The 17,567-nt window shown below is 41.6% G+C and overlaps 1 protein-coding gene across 2 annotated transcripts; it reads left to right on the top strand.

Annotated features, from left to right (window-relative positions):
• Window positions 1-760: 760 nt before the first annotated feature.
• aclyb (ATP citrate lyase b) lies at window positions 761-17,201 on the top strand. Of its 2 annotated transcripts, XM_076093777.1 has the most exons (29): window positions 761-927; window positions 2,883-3,064; window positions 3,612-3,734; window positions 4,918-4,980; window positions 5,440-5,630; window positions 6,238-6,317; window positions 6,553-6,683; window positions 6,797-6,915; window positions 7,190-7,326; window positions 7,828-7,889; window positions 8,158-8,275; window positions 8,549-8,703; window positions 9,323-9,416; window positions 10,361-10,390; window positions 11,773-11,914; window positions 12,251-12,419; window positions 12,533-12,637; window positions 12,791-12,987; window positions 13,163-13,244; window positions 13,396-13,506; window positions 13,599-13,726; window positions 13,808-13,901; window positions 14,227-14,381; window positions 14,483-14,633; window positions 14,812-14,955; window positions 15,143-15,256; window positions 15,457-15,539; window positions 15,805-15,881; window positions 15,968-17,201. In XM_076093777.1, exons 2-29 carry the CDS (start codon window positions 2,906-2,908, stop codon window positions 16,060-16,062), a joined length of 3,309 nt encoding a protein of 1,102 aa, XP_075949892.1. In that variant the 5' UTR covers window positions 761-927; window positions 2,883-2,905; the 3' UTR covers window positions 16,063-17,201. The 2 variants fall into 2 exon arrangements, with proteins under 2 accessions (XP_075949892.1, XP_075949893.1); XM_076093778.1 differs by lacking the exon at window positions 10,361-10,390 and having other exon boundaries at window positions 764-927.
• Window positions 17,202-17,567: the final 366 nt, after the last annotated feature.

Genomic DNA, 17,567 nt, shown 5'->3' with positions numbered 1-17,567 from the left:
CTACAGATTTCCTTCTCTTGAAAGCACCGACCACACATCTGTCCCAGTCAAAGTCAAGTGGTGCCTTACCAGAATCCATCAACCTTCTTGCAGTAAAACCTAAATCAAAAGCCGTAGAGCACGTCCTATTCGCTAAAGGCAACAGCTACACTTGTATGTTTTTATGCACTTACGCAGGACTTTTTTCATATCTGCCCAGTGACTGAAATTTAAATTGGCAAGTGAATTCTTTATCCCATCAAACACAAAAGACTGAATTCCACGTCGTCGATCACACCTAGCTGTCATCCATCCATACTAGTCATACACGCTCCATAAGTGCAGCCCCTACCCTACTTGTTCCACCTGTTTTAAAAGGGCACTGGTGGTACGTTGGAAGCTTCTATTAACTGTTCTCTCACTGATCTATGTATCATTTTTAAAACTTGTCACAGTATTAACGATATGCTTTTCTTATCGCGAAAAATAAAGGCTCGTCTTTTGCTGTAATATTGGACTTTTCTTTCCTTAAATTTACTATAATTAACTCAGTATTTTAATGTCTCATATTCTAAAAAGTGAATTTTTTTTTGCTTTGTTTTAATAGGTGCAATACAGAAAAGGTTATCATAATTTCCTGGAATTGGGGGCGTTACTTTTTGACCAGCGCTTATTTGAAATATTGCGGTTTTTATAGTGTTTTTTTTTCAGGTGGATTCTTATTATATAGCTGTGGGCGTAACTGACATCACCACGTGACCTTGTTTAAACCAATCAGGCGCCGGCAAACTACGCGTAATCGGTCGCCAGATTATGGTGCGACAGGGTTTGAGTGAGGTGGCGACTGACAGCAGCAGACCCAGGGCAACAAGGAGAACTCTTTAGTGTGTCGTCTTCGACCGAGACGCGACTCCTTTACTTCGAGGAGGTGCTACTTTCATTGACAAGGTAACTAAATCCTTTTTTAAACTCTAACCTTTAGCTAGCTAGCTTCTCTAGATAACCGTTAGCATTGTTTGCAGCAATGTGAGTGTGCAGCAGTTAGCTCCTCAGTCAGGATTTCCAGGTTAGCCGATGCTGTGAGGTTTGTCTGCTGAAATTTACAGACGCTGGCATCCTACCAGAGTTTCTTACATCGCTTTCCTTAGCTAGCTGTTCATCTTGAAAACATAGTTTGAATAGATGTAACTGGCTCATCACTCAGCAGGCTAACTTAAACCATCATCTATAGATTGTTATTTCCTGTCACATATCACTCCGTAGGTTTCGCCACACCTACTAGCATCTGTCCACTTCGTTTCCTCTCTAGGAAGTTGTACCTTTGTTTACCCACAGTGTGCTTGGCTAGCAAATTAAAGACTGAGGAGTGGGTGTGGTAGCTGCTACAGGAGCTTCATTGACGCACATGACGGTAGTTTGCACAGGAAAAGTGATGCCAGAGCACTGCCAGGCTCATCAAACAGCAGCTGTGTGTCTGAAGCAGCTAACGTTAGTTCACCCTTTTTCTGGCCCCCTTGTGATGCTACTACCTCCAAATCCAGTTTCCTACATGTGGAGGAGTATGTAAAGTGACACATATTTCACGGCTAGATGGCTTCAAACAATGACCCAAGGATTATGGCTGGCTAAATACTGGGACATCTGGCTCTGAAAGCATGACAGGATAGCGTGCTAAGCTAAATCCTAGCTAGTCCCCCCCAGGGTTAGATGTCACAAGCATCTTACAGACTTTCTGTGTTGAAGAGCTGCAGAAGCTGTGGCCATAAAGCCATTGCTAGTATTTCAAAAGCTGTCTTAAAACCCACCATAAAAATGTTATCAGTTACACAAAGGCAGATGAGATGAGATGCATGCCATCAAGGCTCACTACTTATCTTGGCTGTGTATGTTTGCAGCGCTGATCTTAAAGGTGGTTCATGGACCTGTTGGGGCTGTTCCACACACTGGAACCATAGTTGTGTGCTTTGTGTTAGCTGAGCAGGTTTTACAACATGCAGCGATGTTTGAAACAAGACTGTCGAGACTGTCAGGGCAACTTTTTGATGTCTCATGAAAGTCAAAACTATGAAAATAACAACTATCTTTACATCTGAGAAGCTGGAACCAGAAGATTATCATAATTCTTTGTTGGAAAATGATATTCGCAATGTTTGCAATTTTTCTGGTGATCAACTAAGCATTTCAGCTCTAGCTGCATCTAACATATAACAATACTTTGAAGGTACGGGAACGATTTTGTTTTTCATAGATCGGAACAAAGAGCAACTGATAGGTCATCAGTCAATACAAGAACCCTAAAACTCAGCAGTGTTAATGTTTAATCTCTGCTTTCTCCAGCAGTCTGCTCTGTTAGCCTGAAGGCGTTCGTGCACACTACTAATATAATAAGAGAAGAGCTATGATGACTTGGTAAACTCAGGATGTATTATACCTAAAGGATACTGGTTCATGCAATTCTAAGTTATGGTGCATAGAATCATCTGTAGATTTTGGGCCATAACTGTCTCTAGCGCCCCTAATGAAGACAAATATAAGTTATATTTTGGCAGCTGCCTTTATTGCCTGTTGACTCTATTGGATAGATAGTCAAACTAGCCTTAAGCTAATGGTTTACCTGTCTTTGAATCAATAACCCAATCACACAGTAATGTTTTACAATGAGCTATACTGATGGTTAAACATAGCATGTGCACAAACCCTGGATTTGTTTAGCAGGATTTCATATTTTTCAACAGGCATGTAATAACCCCATCTAGGTGGAAAATCATAATTATCTTTGCCTGTAGCTCCTTGGTGCTCAAGGTGCAACATGATGTTTTTTTTGTTTCTTTTTAATCCATCAATATATATAAACACGTGATGATGTTGTAACTCTGTGAACTGTTGGCTTCTCTCTCTAAAAGGTCCTGTGCTTACTGGAGCTGCCATGTCGGCGAAAGCCATCTCAGAGCAGACGGGAAAAGAGTTCTTGTATAAGTATATCTGCACCTCCGCGGCCGTGCAGAACCGCTTCCGCTACGCCAGTGTCACCGCTGAGACCGACTGGGACCGCCTCACACAGGATCATCCATGGCTGCTGACGGAGGTGAGGCAGCTGGGACAGACTCAACCGGCTTCTGCTAGTCTTAGCTTCAGGTTGTTTCTTCTGCCGGCAAAGGAATACTAAAGGCACGAGGCTTGATTACGGCGCTGTCTGTCACTCAAACTCTGTGTACGTGATTTGCAGGACATAATGTCATTACCATCACAGTGGCATGTGACCGTGTCTTTAGATGCATTGAGTGACTTTTATGATTTTGTGTGAATTGAAGTGTTCATATTATACACCAAAATCAATTCTTAGCATACGCAGATACCACATATCTCTGAGGCTGAGTTTATCGCCATTAGCATACAGCTAAAAGGATATGTTCTCCCTGGTTTGAGCTATCATTGACTGTGTGTTTGTACTTGTACTTAAATTAATATTTACAAGGAAGTAATACTTGCACACCGAGAGCTTGTCATATTATTTGTAATGTGTTACCAGTATCAGCCTGTTATCAGTTGTGTTTGTCACACCAGTATTGATGCAAATCTGTGTCCTTTGTTTAATGTTGGGCTGATCATGTCTTCCACTTGCTTCTCTGTAGCGGCTGGTGGTAAAGCCAGATCAACTAATCAAACGGCGTGGGAAGCTCGGACTGGTGGGCCTCGACCTTGACCTGCAGGGTGTCCGAGAGTGGTTTAAAGCCCGCGTCATGAAAGAGACCACTGTGAGTAATCTCTCTCTCTATCTGTCTTGTTAAATACAAAGCGGCACAGCGTTGCAATTTTAAGACAATGGGAAAAAAAAAAAAATGATCCCAGAAGTCCAGCTGGAGTAACAGATCAAGGTTTATCAGACACCAAAACACTGCACTGCTGTTTATCAAACTTTGAAGAAGGATTTACTTCTCCGTAAAGTTGTTAGTTGTGACAATCCGCAAGTAAAACAGTAGAAATATGCTGTTACAAAGTAATTTACCAGAAATATGTAATTTGACAGGCAAACACTGTCGGTCTCAACGCAGCTTTACTGGTCACTTAGCTGTCATGTCATCCAGACAAAGAACAGTCAGTCTTTTGTGAAGCACCAACAATTCTGTGTCTGTATCCTCTATTCAAAATAACATCATTTAATTTGCTTAGAATCTGCTCCGATGAATAACCAGCACTCACTCTGCCAGTGTACCAGCTCACCAAGAACTTTGTTTTCTTTGGGGTTAATTTGTTATTTTAATAATCTCTGGACTTTTAAACATGTTCTTTTATTTGTTTCTTGATTATTTGTCATCCGTTTTGATTTTTTTTTTATCTGCTATGATGGAAATTTGGGACATAACTACAGACAACAGACAACTTATTTAAACGACGAATATGCATCTTAGATACATTTAGCACAAGGTCCCTGCTCCTCATTGTGATTTCACTGAATAATTAAGTCGTAAATGAAGGTAACAATACTCCAACAGGCTGACCCAATGTCGTAAATCGCGTGACTGGCATGTTGTCTTTTGTACATCTGAAGGGAATGCAAGCTACAGTTCCTCTTTACCCCCCCCCCCCCCCCAGCATATGGACCTGTTAAGTGCAGAAGGTTGTTGTGTCCAGTGCCAGAGGCTTATGTTTAGATCTGCCAGGTGAAAGGTTATATAATGCCAGTGGAGGAGGGTGGTCTATTCTGGTCCACCGTGCATACAAACAAGGTAGAACTGGCTTTTGCCTTTTCATGAGAAAGGGAATTTACGAGCCAGTCATGCCAAGTTGTTGCTTTTTTTTAAATGTGGTGTCCAAGGGACCTTGAACATTATTATTATTATTATTGTTGTTGTTGTGAATGCAATGTACTTACTCCTCTTCCAAGTCTATAACTAGGTGAGACTAACCTGCTTGTGATTTGTCTTTGGGCTTGAATAGGTTGGAAAGGCAAAGGGTGTGCTGAAGAACTTCCTCATTGAGCCGTTTGTTCAACACCCACAGGTAATGTCAGCTAGTGTCATCAGCTTGTTTTGTCATTCTACATCATGTTTATGTTTGAAAGCCAACTCAAGTTTATTTGTGGAGCCTTTTAATCATAGCTAGATGCTAGCAAAGTGAACAAATAGTCTCAGCAGGTCAATGAAACCTCCACGGCCAGGATACAAACATTATTCTGTGTGTTGTATTTAGGTCAGTGTGCATGTGATTAGTTGGTTGATTCTCACAGTTTTATAAAGTGAACAAACTGAATGGTGTTGCATTGTGTGTGATTTGTTTATCACTCATGACTGCGGTAGGAAATGTGCCTGCATGAAGGTCGGCTCATCTTAAAATAAGGAACTGGACGTTCTGGATGTTCGTCAAATAAGCTTGTCAGCATTCTATAAATAAGTGAAACTACATGCTCTGCTCCTCGCAAAACTAAACGTGTTTGTGTATCCTTGTGTTTGGATCACCCAGGAGGAGGAGTTTTACGTGTGTATTTATGCCACGCGTGAAGGCGACTATGTGCTTTTCCACCACGAGGGAGGAGTGGAGGTGGGTGACGTGGACGCCAAGGCCCAGAGGCTGTTGGTTGCGGTGGATGAGAAGCTGAGTGAGGAGCAAGTCAAGGAGAAGCTCCTCGCTCACGTTCCTGATGAAAAGAAAGAGTACGGACTCATCCTTTTTTTTATTTAGTTGTTTTTATCTACACGGAAAGATCTACAGCAGTAAACTTCACTTTAATCAACTTCACCTTAGAGAGACTTTGATAAGAAGTGCTCCCCTCATATTAGCCACAAATACACGGTGTTAACCAGCCATATTGTATACAATGATATATAGTTATTGTCCCGCATATGTCCGTAGAAACCTGGTTTTGTTGAGTTTTATTTGTTACCGTTGCCAAGATGTTCGTGCCAACTCGTCAAAGAGCCTCTCTATCTTCAGTGTCTTTTGCTGTTTTGCTGAGACCTTGAGCTGTGTTTCTTTTTAGATTTTTGTTTTGTTTTTCCCTTTTCCAAATACCATCCCCCAGGGTGCAGAGAACATGCTGATCTCTCTCTTTTTATGCTGCATAACATTTCTGTTCGACTAGTTTCTCACCAGCTCAACCCTTGGAAGCTAATTGTGATCTACTGTTATAAGACGGATATTTGTTTGGCAACTAAATATGTTTAAATGTGTTAAATTTGTGTTACATTTTATTTTCTGTGGTTTTCTAGTGAGCTTTGTCGTGTGCTGATTTTAATAAACTGTTTGTTTTCCTTCTTAAAGAGTCTTGGCCAGTTTTATAGTTGGCCTCTTCAACTTGTACGAGGACCTCTACTTCACCTATCTTGAGATCAACCCTATCGGTACGTTTTTATAACTTCACACACACCGGTGCATATTTATATTCATCTCTACTTTATGACTCTCAGAAGCAGATCCAGTGTTCTCCCCTTGGGAATATATGAAGTGTTTTATTACTATAACGTCAAGAGAATTGATTAAGTACTTTGAGGGGATCCATTATTCATTCATGGGAGCAACTTACTAATGTGTACAAGTTGTATCGATGGATAACACAACTTTTATTCTCTTAACCAGTCGTCACCAAAGATGGAGTGTACGTTCTCGACATGGCAGCCAAGATTGATGCCACAGCAGATTACATCTGCAAGGCTAAATGGGGTGATGTGGAGTTTCCACCACCCTTTGGCAGAGAAGCATATCCTGAGGTGAGATCTGAGCAATAAAGCGGGTTTTAGTCAGAAACTTAAGTGAATAAGTAGCTTGAATCTTGGTTTGTGCCTCCATCTTTGGCCTTTTTACCACCATTTGTCTATTGTAGGAGGCATACATAGCTGATCTGGACGCAAAGAGCGGTGCCAGTCTGAAGCTGACCCTGCTGAACCCTCGTGGCAGGATCTGGACCATGGTGGCTGGAGGAGGGGCTTCAGTAGTCTACAGGTAGGGTTTATATCGAGTCTTTTGTAGCTAACAGAAGCTACTCAAAGAGCTTTGGTGGATGTAAGACATGCTGTATATTTAATATGCCAAATAAGATATCGGCTTTGTGACTTTTGTTAGACCTCAAATATACACACAATGTGTTTTTTGGTGAGTTAAACTGAATGTAAACATAACTTTTGCTTGTTTACAAGAAAACCTGTTTGATTAAAACTAAAAGTACCGACCAGAATCAGGACGCAGTACTTAACTGTCCACCTTCACTCTTCTTTAGCGACACCATCTGTGACCTAGGCGGGGTGGATGAACTGGCAAACTATGGCGAGTACTCTGGCGCACCCAGCGAACAGCAGACCTACGACTACGCTAAAACCATCCTCTCTCTGATGACACGGGAGAAGCATACACAAGGTTGGTACAGCAAACACTTTAAGGCTTGTTTGCACAAACGAGCTCAAACTAAAGTTTGCTTTAAGCATGTAAACCAGTGTTGGGTCATTCCTCCGCGATGTGACCTGCTTGCTCTCCTTTAGTGTGTCACAGAGTCACTGACTGTCCACAGTGTGTCTGTTGCCAGCAATAGACTTCATGGCCGTCACCAAACTGTTACTGAGGTTACATTACATTACATTACAGTCATTTAGCAGACGCTTTTATCCAAAGCGACTTACAATTCAGAGTCTATCACATTTCTACACCGTAGGCACAGCTACGGGAGCAATTTTGGGGTTAAGTGTCTTGCTCAAGGACACATCGACATGCGACTAGCGGAGCCGGAGCCGGGGATTGAACCGCCGACCCTCTGATTGAAAGACGGCCCTGCTATCCACTTAGCCACAGTCGCCCCTGAGGTGTCACATTTCACTCATAAACATATTCTTAACATAACACTCCTCTTTATGTATCCTGTAGGGAAAGTGCTGATCATCGGAGGAAGTATTGCCAACTTCACCAATGTAGCAGCCACATTCAAGGTAAAACACAATGTGTTTATCTTAAACACTATGAAAGTAAACAAGTCTAAATAGTATCACTGGCCTTCATTGTGTGATTTAGTCCACAAAATGTGTATTCATATATTTTAATATAGAGGAGAAAACTAACTTCAAGACACTCTTTTGTTCTTTCTGAAGACATTAAAGTACATTTTCTTTGTTGACTTAATGGCTGATGCACCCATGCAGGACTTTCTGAATAAATCAGTCTGTGAATCACTTCCCTGACCTGGTTCTCACTCCTCAGGGTATTGTCAGGGCCATCAAAGACTACCAAGGTCCTCTGAAGGAGCACGAGGTCACCATCTTTGTTCGACGTGGCGGGCCCAACTACCAGGAGGGGCTGAGGGTCATGGGTGAAGTAGGTGAGTGAGATGAAGCTTAAGATCACAAAGAAGAGCCCAGTCTGAGAACAAAGGAGAAGAATGACTGGAGTATGTGCCTTGTTACTTTGGAAATACCTGGCGTCAAGTCATTGTCAGGTGATTTTATTCGGACTACGCGTGACAGGAAAGAGGGATATTAATGTTGTTACACCGGATATATGAGCGCATGAATGCCAGTTAAAAAAAAAACTTTCATCCAAGTCAAATTGTTGGAAACAAATTTAGATTAAGTTTGTTTTACTCTTTCTGCAGGGAAGACCACAGGTATCCCTATCCATGTGTTTGGTACCGAGACTCATATGACGGCCATTGTTGGAATGGCTCTGGGTCACCGGCCAATCCCTAACCAGCCCCCGATGGACGCACACACGGCCAACTTCCTCCTCAACGCCAGCAACAGCGCAGTGGTATTTTCATTCAGCTACCCACTAAGGGAAAATTAGGAGTGTCTGCCTCTCTTCTACACACATTACAGATGTCATACTGCTTAAGTTGGCCACCACATTGTCATGTGATGTTGATCTAGTGACGTTCAAATTGTGAACAGTCCCTGTGAAATATCCTGTAAATATACTTATCTCATTTTAATGTTTGAGCGTTAAAGGAAATGATTAAATACCTGTCTTTAAATGCATTAACATTATAGATTGCACAAATATATGCAGCTTTTGTTCACATGTTGTAAAAGGCTTTGCACACTTACTTGTGTTACAATTTAGTCACGCATGTTCAAACACTAAGCTTTGAAAGGTTTGGACTTTGGAACTTGTTCGAGTAGCTCTATTGTATTTTATAGCATAACATGGTTTTCCTTTCAGATAGTCGGTGTGCTTTTTATTTGTTAACTGTGGTCCTCATGTTCTCTTCAAAGCCTATGTTGACTGGTGATAAACTCATACATGACATGTGTATACTAAAGATGTAAAAACGTTACTTTAAGAGGGAAATGGTTAGTTTCCTGCTAAAACTTCTCATTGAAAGCCGCTGTAAGGCTTGACTAACATAAATGTTTGTTTTCTTTACCAGACTCCAGCTACAACGAGGACCGCTTCATTCTCCGAACCCAGGACGTCTAGCGAGGTCAACCCGGCCAAAAATTCTAAAGCAGATCTTCCAGCAGGTGATTAAGACGGCAGCACTCGCCTCACTACTGCGTATTATCAGCAACGCTCCATATATACTCATACACTTCTGCTTTGTTTCATTTCACTTTTCTTTGCGTCCTGTATTCCTTCTTCCTTCCAAATGCTGCCGTTTTGCATTTTTTAATTTTCTCTCTATTTCTCCCACCTCCTCCTGTTTTGCTGCACAAACTGTCCACTCACCCTCGTCTTTCTCATGCTCGTTTTTCTAAGACTCTCTTCATTCTATACTGTGGCCTCTGAAGAATATGGTCACAGGCGATTGGAAAGGTAAGTGATGGGTGTGCCATGCCCACACTGCGCTTGCCTGCTCACACACTCTACACTGGTCTGCCTCTTTCTCTTCTTACCCCTCGCCCTCCTCATCTAGAAAGGAGTGTGTGTGTGTGTGTGTGTGAGAGAGACGCCTTTATTTTGCATCACCTCAGTAGTCCATTGGGGACATTATATTCTTCAGCAATTAGATATTTGTATTTTTTTTTTAATCTTTGGAGTAATTAAAAACTGTATAAAGAATCCACAAATTAAGCAAGTCTCATAAATGCAAGGAACTTTAAAGGAGATTTGTCATCTTTAGACTGAGTTGTGTGTTGTTGTGAAGAGATCGTTTTTATTATAAGGAATGTAATATTAGTTTCAGAACATCCAGCACAGGACATGTGGTTTTGATTGTGTCTTTGACGATGCCTCTTCAGAATGCTTTTCACAGTTAAGGCATGCTCTGTAGCAGCTGAACTTTGCATGGGCTTTCCTAGGGTGTGCTTTTTATGAGGTGTTTTCAGAGATGACACACAGTTTACAGAATGCACTGAAGTCTGTTCAATGAATAATACAAAATATGCACTCATTTTTTTTTCCCCTTTTTTTTTTTTTTTGTGCTCATTTTGTCACATTTTGTGTTCCTGTCCCATGGGGGTCACAGAAGCGCAAGCCTCTTCAGGCTGCAGCAGAGGTATGGAAGGATGTGAAAAAGCTGTCCTCCTGCCTTCTCCGTCCTCTGTCCACTTCCCTCTGCCTTCCCATTTTTGTGTGTTCGCTGATGTTTCTCCGCAGTATGTCCTCATTTTTCACATTCTTATGGCCATGACAGACGTTTCTTTAATATTATTTGAATTAAATAGTAAGGATACCTCGAGACAAAACCATGACATCGATCATCTTCAACATCAGCTTCATCCTAAAACCCGGGTATCTGCAGGTCTTAAGTACCCCATTGGTCTCCATCATTGTTTCATGATTTGGAAGGTTTGATCGTCACAGAGGTATTAAATTGAAATCTCTGAATTCTTAAATTTAACTTTGTGCGTCCTGCAGAAACCGTGTAAAACATTACTCGTCATTTTACAGCCCCGCGTTAGAGAGGCGGTGATAGTGCTGAACAATTGATAGCTTTGTGCACAACTTTCTTGGGATCAGATCAGAGAACAGCAGAAGGCAGTGATTTTCTGGACAGAGAGGAGAGAGAGGAGAGACTTGGGAGGACTTGCACTTGAAATGTGTGGCAAGAATGGCGATTAACTTGACGACAAATGCTTCAAACCACATTGTACACTAACATGTTGACATTCACTTTTTTCCGCTTCTCTTTTTTTTTTTTGTCTTGCACTACTGCTGGACCTTAGGTTGAAATGTATTAATTTAATTATCAGCAGACTGCTTTGTTATCCACAGTCGAGGCTTGTGTGGTATTCCTGCTTGGTACTGAGCAAGTGGGGTGATGTTTCTAAGAGCACACAGCAACCTTTACACACATGCAGTAGAAAAGGCTTTTTTAGCTAGTTGTCCGAGACAGTGCAACTGCACAGGCCTTGTGCAGAACTGACAGTTGTTAATACCATGTGTGAACAAAGAGTTTTTAATCTAACTTTAAACCAGATGTCCCCCATTCCAAACCCTCCACCACAACCACTTGTGCCATTTGACATTTTAACATTATTCCTTTTTACTGTGTGACCTGGAGGTGGACAAAATAATGGATTTTCAGTGTAACTTGGTTACACTTACAAATGTGAGTTGTGCATGGTTGAATGCAACAGCAGCATTTGTCAACTAAAAACAGATGTGCAGTGCCCAAATTACAAAAAAACAACTGCCACATTCCTAATCCAGGCAAACTGCAGCAACACGAGAAACATGCCTTTCCTTTTGAAGCGGTGTTTGCAATGGTGAGAAGTTGTTTTCTCTACCTCCTCTATCTCTGTACTCTGCCTGTTACCATCCCCATCCTGCTATTTTCCTGAGCCTGAGCCCCCTCCTCTCACCCGTCGTGGTGTTCTTTGTCTTTCCAAGCTCTAACTTGACTCTCTATCTCTTTCTGCCATCTTGTTCTTTTAGCCAAACCCACCACACTCTTCAGAAAGCAGACCAAGGCCATAGTCTGGGGCATGCAGACACGTGCCGTGCAAGGCATGCTGGACTTCGACTACGTATGCTCCCGGGACGAACCCTCTGTGGCAGCCATGGTCTACCCCTTCACGTAGGTTCCCCAAGATCTAAAGTTTGTCTGAAATGAGGATTTGATATTCCACTGATCAACTTTACAGTGCTACAACTGATCGTCCTAAATACTGTTTCAATGCAGATATCATGTGTTGTTCCAGCACCCACACCCATCTTCAAACTCAACCTTCATTTTGATAACTACATATTATCTGTATAGTTTTGTGATTGTGTTAGCGACACTATTGCGGTCCCAAAAAATGTTATATCAGTGATGTAAAATCAGACTGCTCTTGAGAAGTTGAAATATAATGTTTGTTTTTTTAATATATATACTGTATATTATTCCACACCACATTTCTGTGTTGCACAGTGGGGATCACAAGCAGAAGTTTTACTGGGGCCACAAAGAGATCCTGCTGCCGGTCTATAAGAACATGGCCGATGCCATGAAGAAGCACCCCGAGGTGGACGTCCTGATTAGCTTTGCGTCACTGCGCTCGGCCTTCGACAGCACTATGGAGACCATGCAGTTCCCACAGGTAGAAAGACCCAGTGTAAAATAGGTTTACATACAAGCCCACACATCACTGCATAAACTTGTGAGATTCAGACGGACTTGAAACTCGGCTCTCTTATCTAATTGTGTTTTCAGATCCACACCATCGCCATCATAGCTGAGGGCATTCCTGAGGCTCAGACGAGGAAGATAATCAAGAAGGCCGATGAGAAAGGTGTCACTATCATCGGCCCCGCTACGGTATGAAGCCATATCTCGCCATCAGAGACTATGAAAAGAGATTCTTTCAAAGTACTGCAGTAGTAAACAGTACTGCTGTTTGAGAGCGCCAAATGATCAATTTCAACTGGCGCACACAAGTTCATTTGATACCCATTATTTTCTGTCTCCCAGGTTGGTGGCATCAAGCCTGGCTGTTTTAAGATCGGCAACACAGGTGGCATGCTGGACAACATCCTGGCTTCCAAACTTTATCGCCCTGGCAGCGTGGCCTATGTGTCGCGCTCCGGGGGCATGTCCAACGAGCTGAACAACATTGTCTCCCGCACGACAGACGGCGTCTATGAAGGTGTTGCCATCGGAGGGGACAGGTACAAGAACCTATTTGCAAATATTTGCTGAGGGAGTGAGAGACGGTTGTCCAGTTGAAGCCTGTTGTAAAACTATTAGTTGTTCGATTTTAAGATAATGTATCCCTGCTCCACAGAAACATATTGTCCTCTGACGGACCTTTTTAAGCTCTTGTGTTCTCTTCTCTTTATCCAGATATCCAGGCTCCACCTTCATGGACCACGTCCTACGTTACCAGGACACTCCAGGCGTTGAGATGATAATAGTGCTGGGAGAGGTGGGAGTAGCTCCACAAATGTTTACATTTTCAGATTAACATCAACCAGATGTTGATTATTATTTCATTCACTTAATTTGTATTTAATACAATTAATCTTTGGGCAAACAAATGTCCCATTTTTAACATCTCTTTTACTCTGACAACCCAGGTTGGAGGCACAGAGGAGTACAAGATCTGCCAAGGCATCGCAGAAGGCAGGATAACCAAGCCTGTGGTGTGCTGGTGTATTGGAACCTGCGCCACCATGTTCACTTCAGAGGTTTGGTGGCTTTGTTGCTTTGGATTCTGTTGTTGTCGTGGTGAACATGTAATTCAGAGTTTTTAAGCTCAACCTGTCACTGCTATCTTCAGGTTCAGTTTGGCCATGCAGGGGCCTGTGCCAACCAGGCTTCAGAAACAGCAGTAGCCAAGAACCAGGCTCTGAGGGACGCTGGCGCTTATGTACCAAAGAGCTTTGATGAGCTGGGGGATGTCATCACGTGAGAAATGCATCACACAGTCATACCACAGTTAATCATTAAATTGTTTTTTACTTATATTGTGAATTTATGATGTAACAGGACCGTTTATGATGAGCTGGTGGCCAATGGTACCATCATTCCTGCCCAGGAGGTGCCTCCCCCAACAGTGCCTATGGATTACTCTTGGGCCAGGGTAAGAAACTTCATCATTACGCCTCAGTAAACCTCAACAGCGTCTGTCTTAGCCACTGAAGAGTTAAATGGTCGTCATATCGTGTATAGTAACAATTTAGAGCTCATGATTGTCGTGGAAATGTATCAGTTTATTTGATAAATAAAACTAGGGGACAGACGAATGACACAAACTAACATTTATGATAAGGTCAGTTTATTTATTACAGAATTGTGACCTTAGTATTAACTGAGCAGGACACTTATCAGTTGAAAAATGTTCTTCAGTCAGTTTCCTCTGGTGGACAAAATGTGTAAAGGGACCCCTGTTTCTTGATTTCCTCCAGGAGTTGGGTCTGATCCGTAAGCCGGCCTCATTCATGACGAGCATCTGTGACGAGCGAGGCCAGGAGCTCATCTACGCCGGCATGCCCATCACTGAGGTCTTTAAGGAGGAGATGGGTTTAGGAGGAGTGCTGGGCTTGCTTTGGTTCCAACGCAGGTCGGTATGAAGACTAGACGACAGCGAGAAGTAGTGTTGGCTGATTAACTTTATTACACATATATTTTCAGTGGAATAAGCTGTGCTGTGTTTCCGTTTAGGTTGCCGCGATATGCCTGCCAGTTCATCGAGATGTGCCTGATGGTGACTGCTGATCACGGGCCTGCCGTCTCTGGTGCACACAACACCATCGTCTGTACTCGTGCTGGCAAGGACCTGATCTCATGCCTCACCTCCGGCCTGCTCACCATCGTCAGTACTGCTCACACGCAAACACTTGCGCACATGCACTGTGCCACCATCTCTAACCAGACAAAAATGAAACTAAACTTCAAACCCATCCACCTGTCTTGTCTTTTACTGCCCACTTTGACCATGTGTCTAAAACTATTGTTTCTCTACTGAAACGTGATTTATTCATACATTCCAGGGGGACCGTTTTGGAGGTGCTCTGGATGCGGCTGCAAAGCTGTTCAGCAAGGCATTCGACAGTGGCATGCTGCCCATGGAGTTTGTCAATAAGATGAAGAAGGACGGCAAGCTGATCATGGGCATCGGACACAGAGTCAAATCAGTAGGCTCAGCTTTTCACACTACAAGTTACATAATTAAGATCCATAAATGATATGGCATTTTTAGATTACAGCAGACAGTTTCTAAGTTCATATCGCTGAATAAGTCTTCATTAGAGTAAAAATAAATGAATACCTTACAGTTAAGAGCTTTAATTACAATGAACAAAAGTTTGTCTCTTTTTTCAGATCAACAACCCAGACATGCGGGTGCAGATTCTGAAGGACTTTGTTAAGCAGAATTTCCCGTCCACCCAGCTACTCGACTACGCCCTAGACGTAGAGAAGATCACCACCTCCAAGGTACTTGTCACCTGAATGAGCAGGGCAAGAGTGACGTAGAACATGATCGTTCTTTCTCCCTGAAAAAGAAAAACCTAATAAACTTAAACGATCTTTGATGGCATCTTTGGACTTTTGAACCTTTCCTCATTTTATGTTAATTTTGTCAAATTAGTTGGCCTACATATATTCCTCTGACATTTAGATAAATTTACTTTCAGAAACCAAACCTGATCCTCAACGTAGACGGTTTTATTGGTGTTGCCTTTGTGGACCTGCTGAGGACGTGCGGTGGCTTCACACGGTAACATATTTTAGATTATTACAGCCGAGTTTTACTATATTGTCATTTATTGTCTGTGCAAAAACACACCAGCTCCCGCAGGAGGAGTTATAGGTGTTGATAAACACATTAATAAATATATTTCTGCTTACAAATATATATTGTTATTAAACCCTTTATCAAACTAAAAAAATGCTGATGCCAAAAGTCCATCGTCTGTCTTCTGTGTTGATAGCAAGCACACTGTCCAGTATTGTTTCTCACATGAATGTTGAACTGGTTCCAGAGACGAGGCTGACGAGTTCGTGGAGATCGGTGCACTAAATGGGATCTTTGTCCTTGGACGTAGTATGGGCTTCATTGGTGAGTCCCAATCAGATGGAGCTGCGACACTAAGTTTCAAAGTATTATTAAAACAAGATATCTAACTAGTGTTTGTCTTACATTAGGACATTACCTGGACCAGAAGAGGCTGAAACAGGGTTTGTACCGCCACCCCTGGGATGACATCTCCTATGTGCTTCCTGAACATATGTCCATGTAATCCCCACATTACAGAATGGAACACGTTTCCAGATGTGACTGCCCAAATGAGTCAGAAAGCATTAAACATCTCACTTAATGTATATTCACTCTCCGGGTACGACAACAGTGGCCTTGGGGAAACTTTGCAGGGTGATTCTGGGAAATGGAAAAAGCTTTTACTGAGAAAAAGGGGAAGTATATTTGTAGATTTTAGTTTTTGAAAAATAATTTAAACTCACTGAGCTGTAACTTATTCAGTTTTGACCACAGACCCAAACCAATGCAAACTACAGCAGTTGCAAAAGCACAAATCAATTGGGACTTTAAATGGGCAGGACTCAAAGCACATTTCAAACCGGACTCCTGCATTACGGAGTCTTACTAAATTTGCTCAAACTCAACAATACAATAAAATGTTGTGTTTTTTTTTATACTACTCAAAACAAATGTATCAGCATTTGCCTGTTTTAGGCCACAAAAAATGTGCTTAAGTATGCTTTCTGAGTCTTGCACCTTAGTTTATACACAACGAAATGTCAGTTTTAAATTTATTTTCCAAGATTCACTGCTATTGAGAAAGATTGTTGTCGTCACAAGATGAACCAAAGTTATGTTTAGGAATTTGTCTTTTTTTTTTTTTTTTAAGTGTGAAAAAACAGAATTGGTCCAATTGTTTGACATTACAAAGCTTGTCTTAAAAAACCCAGATTAAACGAACATGTGCTTTTCCTAGAACAACCACACTAGTGGTTGAAATTCATCAGCTATTGTACATTAGATGCAATTTTGAGGGGTCCAGGTCTCTCACACAAAGTATAAATTGAACTACTTTTGTAAAATGTAGATTTATCAAAAGGGGAAAAACTAAATGTTTCATTAATGAGCACTTTGTGTCTTTGAAAGCATCTTTTGGTGAGGGACCATGAAAACCATTTCACTTATGGAAAGGATTGCACATAATACCAATAATACAGCTCTGTAAAAGAATTGTCCAACTTTAACTGAAGACTTGACACCAACATAAAAACGCTTTGTAACCGCCCACTGTACGGCCTGTGTTTGACCTTTTTGTTTGTGCTGTTTTTATTTAACTGTGAAAAAAATGCTTTGTTTTTTGTAATATGCTGCAAATGGTAGTATAATAAAGGACTTGTTTTACTTTTGTCTTAAGTGTGTCTAAATCTGTTATCGGTGAAGAAGTGATCTTTGAATAGATGTGATGTTCTAATATCTACCATACTGAAACGAAAATGTCTAAAAAGGTAGAGAATGACAATTTGAAATGTTCAGCCGATAAAACGCTGAACACAAATGAATTAACAATAATTAATGACAGACACTAAATTACATTTAATTCATGGACTGAATGATGTATGTTTTCCCGGTATCAGTTATGACGTTAGTCTCATCATAGGATGCGCCAGCAAATAGAAAATTCACAGCACGCATGCGCGAATGCGGTGCATCCTTTTTAAACAAAGTTAGATTTTCCTAAAATCAAGACGTGTTCATACGTCATGACAT

This window comes from Anarhichas minor, unplaced genomic scaffold (assembly GCF_050575085.1).
Source record: "Anarhichas minor isolate MPS153535 unplaced genomic scaffold, ASM5057508v1 ptg000017l, whole genome shotgun sequence".
Taxonomy (NCBI): Eukaryota; Metazoa; Chordata; class Actinopteri; order Perciformes; family Anarhichadidae; genus Anarhichas; species Anarhichas minor.
This window is presented reverse-complemented; position numbering and strand designations above follow the sequence as displayed.

Coding starts and splice junctions, on each gene's coding strand:
- aclyb (XM_076093777.1), top strand. CDS start 2,906: ATGTCGGCGAAAGCCATCTCAGAGCAGACGGGAAAAGAGTTCTTGTAT. Junction 6,916..7,189: donor GGGGCTTCAGTAGTCTACAG/GTAGGGTTTATA, acceptor ACTCTTCTTTAG/CGACACCATCTGTGACCTAG. Junction 14,956..15,142: donor TCGGACACAGAGTCAAATCA/GTAGGCTCAGCT, acceptor CTCTTTTTTCAG/ATCAACAACCCAGACATGCG.